Source organism: Lycorma delicatula, chromosome 1 (genome assembly GCF_047948215.1).
Source record: "Lycorma delicatula isolate Av1 chromosome 1, ASM4794821v1, whole genome shotgun sequence".
Lineage (NCBI taxonomy): Eukaryota > Metazoa > Arthropoda > Insecta > Hemiptera > Fulgoridae > Lycorma > Lycorma delicatula.
The window spans coordinates 206,895,811-206,910,653 of NC_134455.1; the positions used below are offsets into that span (position 1 = coordinate 206,895,811).

Genomic DNA, 14,843 nt, shown 5'->3' on the forward strand with positions numbered 1-14,843 from the left:
GGTAACTACTTTTTAGATAATTCTTCAGTGGATGAATGAGGATGATATGTATGAGTGTAAATGAAGTGTAGTCTTGTACATTCTCAGTTCGACCATTCCTGAGATGTGTGGTTAATTGAAACCCAACCACCAAAGAAGACCGGTATCCACGATCTAGTATTCAAATCCGTGTAAAAATAACTGGCTTTACTAAGACTTGAACACTGGAACTCTCGACTTCCAAATCAGCTGATTTGGGAAGACGCGTTCACCACTAGACCAGCCCGGTGGGTACCTTCTTACTGGAGTTGTATATTCTTGACTTCTTTCATATAATCCAAGCACTATTGTTTAATATTGTCATAATCTTTCAGGCAGTTAACAAAAATAAGTTACTCTCACTCTGATCCATAGTATTTCTGTATTATTTGCCTTACAATGGGCTGTCGAAGACTAAATTCTCTGAAATATATTTTCACACATGCACTTGATTCCATGCATCCAACAGGATAGTAATATCTCTTTATTATTTATAGTGTTTCTATCATTCGTCCTAAAATTACTAAATCTATACTACTATATAAAGAGGAAGAGAAATTTTCATCTCCTTTTATTTGTTTGCTTCGTTAATTTCTTCGTATACACACTCTACCTCATCATCATCATCATCATGGGCGCTTGTAGGCATGTAGACATTAACATCATTGTCGGTTTAGGTTTTGATTTTATCCTTATTACAATGATTCTATCGCTATGCATTTTGAAAAACTCTACTCTCTTCCCTATCTTATTACGAAACCTACTCCTGCCTTCCCATTATTTGAAGCTGACTTAATTATTCTAAAATCACCTGACCAAAAGTCGTTTTCCTTTTTCCACCAAACCTCGCTAATTCCTAATACATCTACATTTATCCTATCCATTTCCCTCTTTAAATTTTCTAACCTACCAACCTTTTTTAGGCTTCTAACATTCCACGCTCCGACTCGTAAAATGTTATTTTTTTATTTTCTGGTAGTCCCCATCCAGAGATCCGAACGGGGGACTAGTTTACCTCCGGAATATTTTACCAAGGAAGATGCCTCCATCATTGCTATATGAAAATGCAGAGAGCTACATTTTCTTGGAAAAAAAAGCAGCTGTAGTTTTCCATTGCTTTCAGCTATGTAGTACTCAGAGGACTGAGTGATGTTTATATGGCCGTTTAAGTCATCCTGACCTTCGCCCTTAACAACCACTGAAAGAGCTGCTGCCCTCTCTCAGGAACTATTCCTTAGTCTGGCTCACAACAGATACCTCTCCGATATGGTTGCACCTTTGGTCCAGCTATTCTGTATCACTGAGCACTCAAGCCCCCTCACCAACGGCAAGGTCTCATGATTCATAGAGGGATAAAATGAAACCAAAGCATTATTACTCTTTGATAACTTTCCATATACCCTCCTGCAACTTTCCTTGTATCTAGCAATGGAGATTCCATCTCATTTTCTTACAATGTATATAATATTCATTTAGCTTCTTGACTAAGATATAATTCACAGTTTTAAAGCTCTTTGTGTTTGTTATTGTTGAATTTGCTACCTTCTGCCAGAGAAGTTTCTAAACTTTCAAAAGCCTTCCAACGAATTAAGAGTATACCAAATCAGAAACTCTTAAAGAAAATATGCAGTTCAAAGCTGTTCAACTTCTTTTCTGTTAACAAAAATTAATAAATCTTTATCAATTTTAAGACGCTTGGAGAGTTTTAATAAAGTTTTGTAGCATAATGGTGGTTTATCATCAAAAATAAATCCAAGAAATAATGAAAATGCTGTTCAAGAAAGCAGATGTTGACAGTGATAAAGATGAATATATTAATGAAACATCTGAAATTTCTTCAGTTTAAAAAGCATTTAATTGAATAGAAATGACAATTCTAGTAGTTCAGACAGAGAAAACCATCAATTTAGTTAAAGTATTATAATTTAATCGAAATCAATATTTATACAGTGTACGTCACAAAAAAAATCAATGGACTTTATTACAGTGTTTACAATTAAATAACATTGTTTATGTGATATAAGTAAAGATTAAAAATATTTAGTGTACTTCAAGAATTTTTTTTCAAATGTAAATCTTTTTTATGTTTACTAGATTTATAAAATGTGTTTTCAACCTTGATCTTTTAAAATGTAATTAAATTACTTCCTTCTTTTATTACTGAAACATTCATTATTTATAAATACTGAATGTAATGTCTAATTAATCCTATTTATTACTAAATCATGGTCGTTACATCTTTTTTTAATCATTTCATGGTGTAAGGTTAACAAATAGTCAACTAACAAACATAATGTAATATAATTATGACAAATATGTAATTTGTTGTATTTGTTATAAAGTAACTTAAGGTAGATTTTCAAGCCATCATATGGCATTTGCCAATGTAAAAAACAACCTACATTCATTAAAAAATTTTAAAAAATCAACTGATACAAAAAAAATATCAACTTACAACCAAAAAAAAAACAACTTTATTAAAATCAACCTGTGTGTAATGATGAGTTGTATTTCAAAAATCAAGTAATAAAATCAGTGTTTTATTCATACAATTCACTAATAAGAATAAAACTAAACAAAGGCAAAATAATATTATAACACATACACTTAATCATTATTTCATTTATATAAATCAATGAGTATGTATACATATGAGGTGCAGCAATAAAGTAATGAGACTGATTTTTCTTTGCAAGATGTGGCAACCCTGCATCTTGCGTAGGCACACCATCTTTGACCTTGGTCTATAAGCTACTTCTAGTCCAAGCGGCACATTGATGCAACTGCTGAGTCGTGAGTTGTGCTGTAATAAGTGAACACGTGTTTGTGTCTCTCGTCGCAGAAATGAAACCGCAAAATATTGCGCAACGGTATGCCATTTCTTTTTGCGTTAAATCGGGTGAAAACGCGACAACTTACGGTAAGCTTCAGAAGGCTTTTGGAGAGGAGGTTATGTCAAGAACTCAAGTTTATCGGTGGCATAAAATTTTTAGTGAAGGCAGAACGAATGTTGAAGATGAAAACCGCAGTGGAAGACCATCAACCTCACGGACAGATGTCAACTTGACCAGGGTGCGTGAAATCGTACGATCTGATCGAAGATTATCCGTGAGAATGATTGCAGAAGAACTCAACATCGATCGATAAACGGTTCGTCTAATATTAACTGAAGATCTTGGTATGAGAAAGATTTGTGCAAAAATGGTCCCCGAAAATCTCACACAACAGCAAAAAACACAGAAAAATGTGGCAGCCGATCTGTTAGAGCAAACAGAAATCAATCCAGATTTGTTGAGCCGTGTTATCACTGGTGATGAAGGTTGGTTTTTTCAATACGATCCAGAGACAAAACAACAAAGTTCGCAGTGGTACTCAAAGGAATCACCCAGATCAAAAGAAGCTTGCATGTTCAAGTCAAAAATGAAATGCATGCTTGTGTGCTTCTTCGATTCCAAGGGAATTGTTCATAAAGAGTGGGTGCCTCCTGGACAAACAATTAACCAATATTTCTACAAAGAAATTTGAGAAAGACGAGTTCTTTGTGTCCGTGCCAACATTGCTGATAATTGGATTCTGCATCACGATAATGCGCCATCCCATACTGCTCTGTCAGTACAGCAATTTTTAACCTCAAAACAAATTTCAGTACTACCACAGCCACCTTATTCACCAGATATCGCTCTGTGCGACTTTTTTCTATTTCCAAGAGTCAAAATGGCGGTCAAGGGACACTATTTTCAAACAACACAAGATGTCCAAAAAGCTGTGACGAGGGTCTTGGAGGATATTACAGAAGATGAGTTCCAGAAATGTTACCATCAATGGTAGAAGCGTTGGAATAAGTGTGTGCAATCAAAGGGGAACTACTTTGAAGGAGACAACACTAAACATGACTAAAACGGTAAGCAACATTTTTTTTCACATCAGTCTCATTACTTTATTGTCGCACCTCATTTATCAATCATTAATGAAACTGTAATTAACAAAAATTTTAACAGATTTTAGGAGTTTAAATAACCTTTCAGTTTCAATTACTTCATCATCCAAATTATCCTTTTATTAATTCTTTATTCTAGTTTAAGCTTATGAAATAATGCCATACAAAATGAAGGAGAAGTTTATTGCATAAACTGTTGCGCAAAAGTTATCTAAGGAGGATATTGAAGCTTCATTAGGTGATATGAGGAGTATAAGTGTTAGCCACTGTGCCCCAAACATAAACAATTAATTATTACTTAAAAAAAGAATCTCACTAATCATCTCTCACTAATTTCTTCCATGCAATTGCTAGTTCAGCACTGTTAGTTGTAAACAATATTCAGCCACTTATGAGAAAAGAGTGTCTTCAACTGATGTTTCTTAAAGCAGGAATAATCAGGATGGATGACATGATCTGAAATTCAGTTGAATGAAAGCTTTCATCACAATTATTTTGTAGCATAGGATTCCTACTTCGCTAAAAACCCAGCAGAAACCAACACATATTTTGCAGTGGCTGAGGAGAGAGAAATATTTGTGAATGACCAAAATTATTGGATGAGAACTAAATCCAGTAGTGTTTGAAGAGCATTTTCTGAATCCCAGCTCACTGAATTGCAGTTGTAGAAAAAATATAAATGAATCTGTTTGGTAAATAATGAATTAATATTGGTATGGCATATGATTCAGTAAATAAATCACATAGATGAGGCAAACAAAACATTTTCACTTCTATTGAAAACAAAAAGTAATTAGAAAAAATTGAACTATGGAAATGACGTAATGCTGGAACCTGGAGAGAACTTCATTCAATCTGTCTTTATACAGCTCTATATACTGACATGAAATTGTTTTAACTCCCATTGTATTATGATTGTTTTATTCTGAATTCTTCTGTATAAAACAAAATTGAAATGTTCAGTATAAGACAAGGTAGTTTTTAAGTATTTTATCGCTCGACAGTAGTTGGCATGAACAATATTAACTTATGATTATTAGACATTACGTACCATCAACCTACATTTCTATTGAGTTTTATTGTATCACTTAAAAAAAGTGAAAGTAATCTAATGGGAAAATTACAATAGTTATTGAAATTGGCGGTGTCCATTATATGATTCACATAATTGAATGCTCTTAAAAACATGTTGAGGAAAAATTTAATGTTTTTAAACATGTTGCGTGCTGTTAAAAATATTTGTTGAGAAATTGCAGCAACACATTGTTCAATTTCGCTCTGCATTTTGGGAATAGTGTGAGGATGAGTTTTGTAAGCAGCATCCCTAAGGTATCCCCACAAGAAAAAGTCAGGAGGGGATAAATCAGGAGACCAAGGGGGCTACAACCCCTTTGAAATCACTTATCCATGAAAACACTGATCCAAGAAAGGCATAGTGTTGTTGGCTGTATGAGCCATATCATTGTCTTGCTGGAACCACGTGTACTCTAGCCAGTCTGCAGGTATACTGTTTACAAAATGTTGCAAATCTGTATGTAGCGCCACTGTTCGCTGTGCCATGTAAAAATGTCATGAAGATTCGCCTATATGACTTTGCACACCAAACACCCACTTACTGTCGTTGTAAAGGAGACTTGTGCAGCTGATGTGAATTTTCTGTACACAAAATCTGTGAGTTCTTTGCGTTCACCTATCCATCAAGATGGAGCCATGCTTTATTAAACCAAAACCAGTGATCGAGTTTTTTTACATCTAGTGTCACAGATGACATGAACCATTGACAGAAAGCTATACATTTTCCAGTGCCTGCAGGTAACAACTCGTGAACAACAAGAATTTTGTACAGATGCATCTTTTCTGGTGTTAGCACTTTCGGTCGACCACTTTTGGTTGCATCTGCCACATTCCCTGTTTCTTGGAACTACTTCTTGTCGTACAGCTGGTTGATGAAGCACTTGTTTGCTGCATCCACACCATATATTTTGATCCAGAATGAAGGCATTCTGGGTCTGGGCATAACTAGCACATTTAATGTATTGGGAGACAATGAATATTCTCTATTCTCTCTAAAAGGAAACATTCTTCCGTAAGGTTGCATCACTTTTTGAACACTGTATTTCTTTATACTTATGTATTGAGTAGTCCTTATTCAGTAACAGTAAATGCTGAGGAAAAATACTGTTAGATGCTTCATTTTATGATGAATTTCAGCAATACCTGCAGATTTTACCTTCTTAATGAATTTCTATTGCCTGTATCACTTCCTGCAAGGATTTTTTTGAGTTTCTCTAGGTTGTCTTTCAAATCATGTTCATTCATATTCATATTAATTACTAAGCTAAGACAAATTAATGTACACCATGAAAGTATAAACCTTTCATTGTACCATTATTCTGTTTCAATTATTCAAACTTCGTAATTTTTAACTACTTTGAGGACTGTCAAGAAAGTAATTTACATTTTTGTATAAAAAACGTTGTCAATTGGAAAAACATTTATTACATATAGTTTGAAAGTACTTACTTAAGCTACTTTTCTACCGTCACCAAATAAATTGAGACAGTTGTCGTATCTGGATGAGTTTTTGTATCCCTTCATCAAAAGATTCTACCGCCTGGTTTTTCAGTTACTCAGTGACACGTTCCTGAAGCCTCTGGTGGTCATCAATTTCTTTGTTAGTTGCCAGCCAATTTTTCATGTGAGGAAACAAATGATAATCACTCAGTGCAGGTCTGGGTTGAAAGCAAGATGATAAAAAGTTTCTCATCAAAACTTTTCCAAAAGTTTTTAAGATGCGCCATGTGGGGACATGCATTGTCATGGATGAAGAAAATTTCAGCAGTCAACATGCTGCATTGCTTGTTTTGGATTCCCTCCAAAGCTTTTTTATAGGGTCCCTCAATACACTTATGCATTTATTGTAGCGCCACACTCCATGATTCAACAAAAATTTACTTCTTTTCTGTCACAGAAAACTGTTTTTCTGAAAGATGTTTTGCAACCCATCGAGCACAAAATTTATGGCTTTTCAACTTTTTGTTACAAATTCATGTAAAAAGCAACATGAAATTTTCAAAAACAGAAATGACATTCTGATTCCCTAGGGGAAGATACCTTCCAACCACCCTCTTCATACCTAGCGATGGGCTTTACCAGAGATCTTTTAAACCTTGGCATATGATATCTCTCAGTCACCTCGGCCTACGATTCCACTGATGTGAATGCCACAGGCGACATCCCCATTGGTGCAACTATTACTAAAAGTAACAAAACACATCTCTAATCTCAAGCAAGACTTAAAACAATAGTTATCAAAGGACTGAATCACTATCTACCCAAAAGGTAAAGTGAGTTCACATGCAACACAAACGTGGAAAAACACTAAAACAAAAACACAAAAATGAAACTAATAACAAAACAACCAAAACGATATAACACTAATAAGAAATTGTAACAGAACAAAGTGTGCAGGAACAAAGACCAAGTAGCACCCTAGATTCCCTTCACAATCCATTCCCTAGCCAAATAGTGTAGAAATGCTGCAACCACGGACCATTTAGTCTACCCGGTCCTTCCAGTTTTGACTGATGTCATGCATTGCTTTGATGGTATCCAGCCAACAAATGACTGCGGTACGCTCCAGATTGTATTTGGCACACTCATACAACACATGACGGCATCATTCTGCACTCTACACTGCGGGCACAGACTCGAATCCACCAGGTTGAAACCAACCAGTCTACCCCTGAAGGCTCCATTACCAGTAAGAAACTGAGTTATATACTTGTTAGGGGAACCCATGAGGTGCCCCACACGATACTAATTTCTGGGAAGAGATCTTGCATATATTGCCCATCAACAGTCTCATCCCATCTAGCCAGCCATATATCATAACCATGTTGCTTGATATCCCAAATCTTTTCGGAAGTCAACTCATCCAACTTCTTAGCAACATATCGCTCCTGTTTCTCAAAAGCTAGAGTATCAACCGTTTTCACTCTGGTAATCACCAAGACAACCTCCCATGAAACCATCCAGTAACTACCCTTTATCATCAACAGTAATAGTCGTTGGGCCCTGAATAATATATCTCTATAAATATATAATTTCATCCTATCTACCCAAACTGACACAGCATACAACATAACTGCTTTACACCCTCGTACAGGATGCTTAGAATCCTAAAACGGATACCCCAACCTGGATTGACCACATGTTGGATCTCAAAAAAGGCATTACAGGCCTTTTCTGCGACATATTGAAGGTGCTTCTTGAATTGAAATTTCTCATCAGGATATACCCCAAGGTACTTCTGAACCTAAGTGTACTTTCAATGGCCTGACATTGATATTCGAACTTGCCAACTCTCTGCCAAATGGTCTTTGAAGACCGTTGTCATCATGGTCTTCTCCGGGCTGAAAGTCATCTTGCATTAATGAGCTTACAGCTCAAGCACCCGCACACATGAGTGGCCCTGAGCTTGACCTCCCTCCTCGAGCATCTTTCGACCAGCAGGAGCCCGTCGTCCACATAGCCCACTACAAGACACCCACTGAGCAGCCTCAGTCACAGAATAGAGTCATCTACCACTCACAAGAGAGGAGCCAACACACTGCTTTGGAGACAGTGCTTTCCCTACTTCATGTTGCCCTCGCAGAGCAACACATCCCGATGACTGAAATAACTTTTCATCTTTCCCATAAACATCATATATTTCCAAATAAATTTTGCCAAAAGTAATCTAATAACCAATCTCACTTCACAACTGCCTGGATTTCCTATAGCGGCACACATTTTTAACTACCTATAAAAAGTTAACAGGATGCACCACACAAAGCACAGCTCAGTGTGTATTAGTCAGGCTAACAATGACCAGCAAGTTGGCCGTGCTACCACCACTCCTTTGTGAACTAAGGAGTGGTGGTATATTAGTTACTTTCTGGATATCCCTCATATTTTTAACAATATTTACTGTTCTGAAAAATCTTGCAACTATAGAAGTCTACTACATGTGGTTTCTCTTTCTTCCTTATCATTCTCCAGATTACTTTCTACACTTTCTCCTTGTTTTCTGTGTTTTAATAACTTCTTTATTACTTACTTTCGTATATTATTTTTCTTTGTTACTCATTTTACTTATCAAAAAGCTTTTTTTTAAGATAGCACTAATCCATTTTTTGTAATAACTTTAATACTACTAAACTCATTTATTATTCATCATTCATCCAAAGCTCTTTCTTTCTGCTAAACCCAGACTCTACTCTCTTGTCTTCTTTAATCTCTTTTCACTTCACTTTTGGTATCTTAAGTAATTGTTGTAGATTTAAGGACAGATATTACTGCTAATACTTTAAACCAGTTGTTTTAATAAAACTTTAAAGCTTTTATATTTTCCAAACAAAATAATTAATTAAATTAAGATTGCAATTCTATTCATTTTTACCCTTCATTTTTTATTTATCCTCAGCTGTCTGTATCATCTTTTTATGTACTGAGGTGCAATCATAAGTAAAACCCCCCTGCTCATACAATCAATGACTTTTAAGGAACATCTGGCATCACCTCATGATCAGTTTAAATTTTTATAACACCATCAGATATCAGTGTTCTGTATATATTTTGAATGAAAATTCCATGCTCACTATTCAAAAAGTACATATGAAATATTTAATTTATATTTTGTTTTTTTTTTACAGTTTTTAATTTTCTGAAATTTTATTTCACCGAGGTTATTTATTTTTGTTATATACTCTTTGTTTCTCCTTTACATGCTTTATGTCCTATATGTCCTTTATGCCCTATAGCAGATGTAATTTCCTTTTTTGTAGAATAAATCTACATAAGTATTTTACTTGTTTGAAATAGTAATATTAACTGTGACTGATGAGAAACATGCTGCATCAAACCTGGGAAATTCAGTGAATCAATTGCTTGAGGTACTAATCCAGCTTGACAGCTGTCTTTTTTATTCAATTTGGTACCTTTGTAAGTTATTAAATGAAGAGTATATTGTTTTTGTAATGGATAATTTATATTAGTGACTGATGAAAAAGTTTCAAGCCCTAGCCAGGAATTGAGTTCGTTCAAGTGCATCATCCTGTCTATTCATCGTTCTCCCAATTTTTATTAGTTGAATCTATTTTAGGTATCATTTTTTTAGTTTTAAGAATTGATTTTCTGCTCAATTTGATTTTATATTATTAATCTCCAGTTTTGAGAAATATATATGTAAATTATTGTAATGTATTTTAATGTGCAATTTTTTTTTTTATGGTGTAGGAGATTCTTGGCTGTGATTCTAAAGGTGAAAATCAAAGTATGTCCCAAGTGCATCCTGATCCATTTCTTCGTTCTATGGCTTTATGGATTTTAAAAGATTTTACTGGTAGTCTTAATACATTATTGCAGACAAATGTTGGTACAATGCATTCACAGTATAATAATGATGATGATAAACAAGAAGGCTCCACAGGTATAATAATACATATTTTAGTGCTACATTATTTTATTTTTTTGTTTTCACCCTTCAATTGTAAATTTTTTATACAGGATTCAGAGACTTATAATTCTTATTGCTATTAAACTAACAAGTTTTAACTAAAATCATTGCATTCTCTAACTAGTTGTAACTAAATAGCTGTATTAAACATTTTCACCCAAATTAAAATCACAGATATGTAACATCGCCAAGAACTTAATTAGAATACACTCATCTCTGAAAAATACTACTCAAGAAAACACTGCTATTATAAATCATTTTAAAATCTTAAATCTGTTGTTACTATTTTTTTTAATATGTTTTAGTATTATATTCAAGTTTTTTTATGTCAATGGTCAGTGAATTAGAATAAGCATGAGAAATTGTTCAAAAACGTTTTCTATTCAAATTATCCATATTTTTTTTTTTTATCTAATTAAGTTAAAAATTGATTTAAGTTTAAATATAATTAACTTTATAATAAGTTTGTAATCAACATCAATATAATCAAATGACTATAAGCTGTCTGTTACTCTTTATTAAAAAAAATATATATAAATATGTAATAACAAGACATATTTTACTTAAAAATATTATCTTTATTAATCTCTGGGGTTAACCAATCAACTACACAAACTTATAAATTAAATACACTACATTTCACTTAGAATTCTCTAAGCCTCCTCAGGTGACAATACACATTCATACACGTATCATACAAAATTCTCTTACATACTGAGTAAGTAACAGTATACATACTTACAAGCATATAAGAGAATTTTGTACGATTGTGTATTGTCACCTGAGGAAGCTTAAAGAATTCTAAGTGAAATGTAGTATATTTAACTTACAAGTTTGTATAATTGATTGGTTAACACAAGAAATTATTAATAAAGATAATATTTTTAAGTAAAATATATCTTGTTGTTATATTTAACTCTATCCAATCAAGAGAAAAAAGTAACTTAAATACTTAAATAAATTACATTTAAGATAAAATATATATATATATATATATATATATAAAATATTTTATTAAAAAGGGGTTAATTTCACAACTGATATATTAATACCATACCTCAAACTACAATGGTTGATTGTCTTTAGGTTCCTAATGCTAGACTGTTAAATATGTTCAGCATTTTTGTTAGTGCATGGCCTTCCAGGAGATCTAAACTTTTCCACACTACCAGTTTCTTTAATGCTCCAACAAACATATTTCTAAACTTATTTTGAATATTATAGCTCACAAACCTTAAGACAGTGTTTCTCAACCTGTTGGGCGCGCTTCCCTAGGGAGTGTGATAACATTAAATGGGGGGTACGAACATATCAAAAAGAAAATATTTAAAAAATTAATTTACTGAAAGGAAAGCAAAACAAAATACATTCTGACATAATAAAATACACATTTATACTGATCTAATACACTTATAAATAGGATTGTGTCAGTACTGCATAATGTATTTAATTATTAACGTATCAGTACTAAATTAAAAACAAGTTTAATAACTATTAGTAACTCCCCTGGGCCTGTTTTCACAAAGTTTTTCAAAGGAAGATTTAATATTAGAAATAGATTAGTTCTTTTTCTATATTTAACTGAGATCTATATTTTGTCTTCAAAGCAGCCACCAAAGAAAATTCCGTTTTGCAAAGGTAGGATGTTGAAAATGGTAATACTATACAAAATGCTCTTGTTTTCAGTGCAGAAAACTCATCATCCACCCCTGCCCAAAATTCAAAGAGTGACTTACGAAATTGTCTTTTGATTTCACCACTTGCTATGAAGTTTATGAAGATTTTCTTTTTGGGAGTTGAGAGGAGGAGTATTTTGAAATGGATCCCTAACCCACTCATAACTTGCTACCAAGTTGTCGTCAGCAAGAAAGTACTTCTAAAGTTATTTGCCAGCATGACTAAATGATTTTCCATGGCTACAAAAACAACTTTCAAATGTTGTTCTTCAGCCTTGCAAGTTTTAACACATTCATCTACATTTTCAAACATTGCTAGGTTTTTTGCTGTAAAGGTAGGTCCCAAATATTAAATTGAATTAACACAACGAACTGTATATATAAACTGATTTATTACAAAAAAAAAACACTGAACACCTGAATTATTTATATACTCACTTGGATTGATTATAAACTACATGAATTGAATATAAACTGTTACTTAATGCACTAAATATGACTATGTTCATAGAAAAAGTATACTGATTGAATAGCGTACTGTAATAATAAATGCGCAGCTGTCGGCAACCGGAGCCCGACTCGACTGAATAGTATGCCTTGCTCCCAACAGAGCAAGGCAAACACATGTATCGTATATGAGCGGGAATACAAAACGCGTTGAAAACACAACATACCGCTCACCTTGAAAACATCAGTTTTCAACATAAACAAAAATAAGTACAAAAAATCAAAATACAATGAATAAACCTAAACAATGAAATTAATACATCTTAAACAACTAAGTTAATGAATAGCTCTAAATGGAATGAATACTAAATTTAAAGTCATTTAAGATTTTAATCAATTTTATGATTGTCCCTGTTATTTTCCGTGTCGATTGGCAAAACACACAGTTTTACAACACTTCTTTTCAAAATTTGATTTTCAGTTTTCACAGTAACTACTCGCACTTTCCCGTCCTTCCCAGGAAAAACTTTTATTATACAGCCTAATTTCCAGGCCATTGGAGGAGTATTGTCCTCTTTAATTACCACAAGCATACCTGGTTTTACATTCTGTGAGGTCTTCCTCCACTTTACCCTTGCTTGAAGTTCAGACATGAATTCTTGTTGCCATCTCTGCCAAAAGTGTTGAGTTAATTGGGAGATGCGTTGCCACCTATCAAGTCTGTGGATGTTGAGTTGAGATACATCTTTTTCTGGAACTGCTTGTAGTGGTTCGCCTATTAGAAAATGACCTGGAGTCAAGGGATTAAGATCGGAAGGATCAGAGGATAAAGGAGTCTGCGGTCGGGAATTCAAACAACCTTGCATAAAACTATACTTAATTCCTCATAGGTTAAGTTTGTCTTACCTACGACCCTAACCAGATGATGTTTGACGGATTTTACACCCGCTTCCCACAATCCGCCAAAGTGAGGTGATCGAGGCGGAATGAAGTTCCACTGAATATTATTTTTGCTGGCGGATTGTGCAACAGTATCTTGATGGTCTTTTGATGACAGTAAGACATATATGTCTCGTAATTTATTTCTAGCTCCGATGAAGTTCCTTGCATTATCTGAAAAAATCTGAATGCAGTTGCCTCTTCGTGATGTAAATCTTGATAATGCTGCCAGGAATGATTCTGTAGTTAGCTCCTGCACCAGCTCCAGGTGAACAACTGAAATGTAACCTGTACCAGTTTTTGCTCCTCGACGATGACTTTGAAGGATTTCCACAGGTCCACAGTAATCAACGCCAACATGCAGAAACGGTCGACCACCAGTCGAACTCGACTGGTGGGGAGTTGCCCCATAATCTGTTCAGTTGCCCTTGGTTCGTTTCTGAAGCACGTAATGCAATCATGTATTATCTTTCTGCAAGCCTTCGTCCGTTAAGAGGCCAAAATTTTTGTCGTATTGATGCCAACACAGCTTGAGGTCCGGCATGTAACAATCTTTCATGTTCTTGTTTCAAGATCAGTCTTGTGATAGGATTGTTTGATGGTAGTAACAGAGGATGCTTCTGGTCGTAACAAAGCATCGATTTTTGTAATCTTCCGCCCACCCTGAGAAGTTGATCTTTATCTAAAAAAGGACTAAATTGTATTAACTTACTATTTGAGTTAAGTTCCTTTGTTTTCTGAAGACGATCGATTTCGTCACCAAAATTTTCAGTCTGAATTATGTGCACAATTTTGTATAATGAATTATGCAATTCCTTAACTGTTAAACATCCAGAAAGACGCTATTGATTGTCATTTAGTCTACAATTGTTGACAAACCTTAGCATGCAAGCAACGACACGTAATTTATGAAATGATGAATACTTATAAATAAAATTGTTATTATCAATTGAAACAAAGACACGTAGTTGTGATTTATATTCTGGAAGCTCCTCTTCCGGAAGTAACTGAAGATCCTGTAGGCTATTCCAAGTGCAATCTTTTGATAGCCAATGCGGTCCCTTCCACCACAACGATGAATTCATCAGTTGGTCAGCGTTAATACCTCTTGAAGCGAGATCAGCTGGGTTTTCACTGCTTGAAACATGTCTCCAGTCCCTGATGTCTGTTAAGTTTTGAATTCTCTAAATTCTATTGGTAATGAAAACATTCCAATTTGTGGAGATAGATGATATCCATGACAGAACTATCATTGAATCGGTCCAGAAATACTTTTTGGTCACATTAATCTTCAAAGACGATAATGTTTTTTGAGCCAATTCTGATG

The 14,843-nt window shown here is 34.3% G+C and overlaps 1 protein-coding gene across 5 annotated transcripts in view; it reads left to right on the top strand.

Annotated features, from left to right (window-relative positions):
* Positions 1 to 14,843, top strand: part of Rbcn-3A (rabconnectin-3 alpha) — a 518,724-nt gene that overhangs the window by 238,613 nt on the left and 265,268 nt on the right. For all 5 annotated transcript variants that reach the window (XM_075371055.1, XM_075371080.1, XM_075371085.1 and 2 more), the window contains one exon: positions 10,235 to 10,427. In XM_075371055.1, coding sequence (XP_075227170.1) covers positions 10,235 to 10,427 — 193 coding nt within the window. The remainder of the gene's footprint in view (positions 1 to 10,234; positions 10,428 to 14,843) is intronic.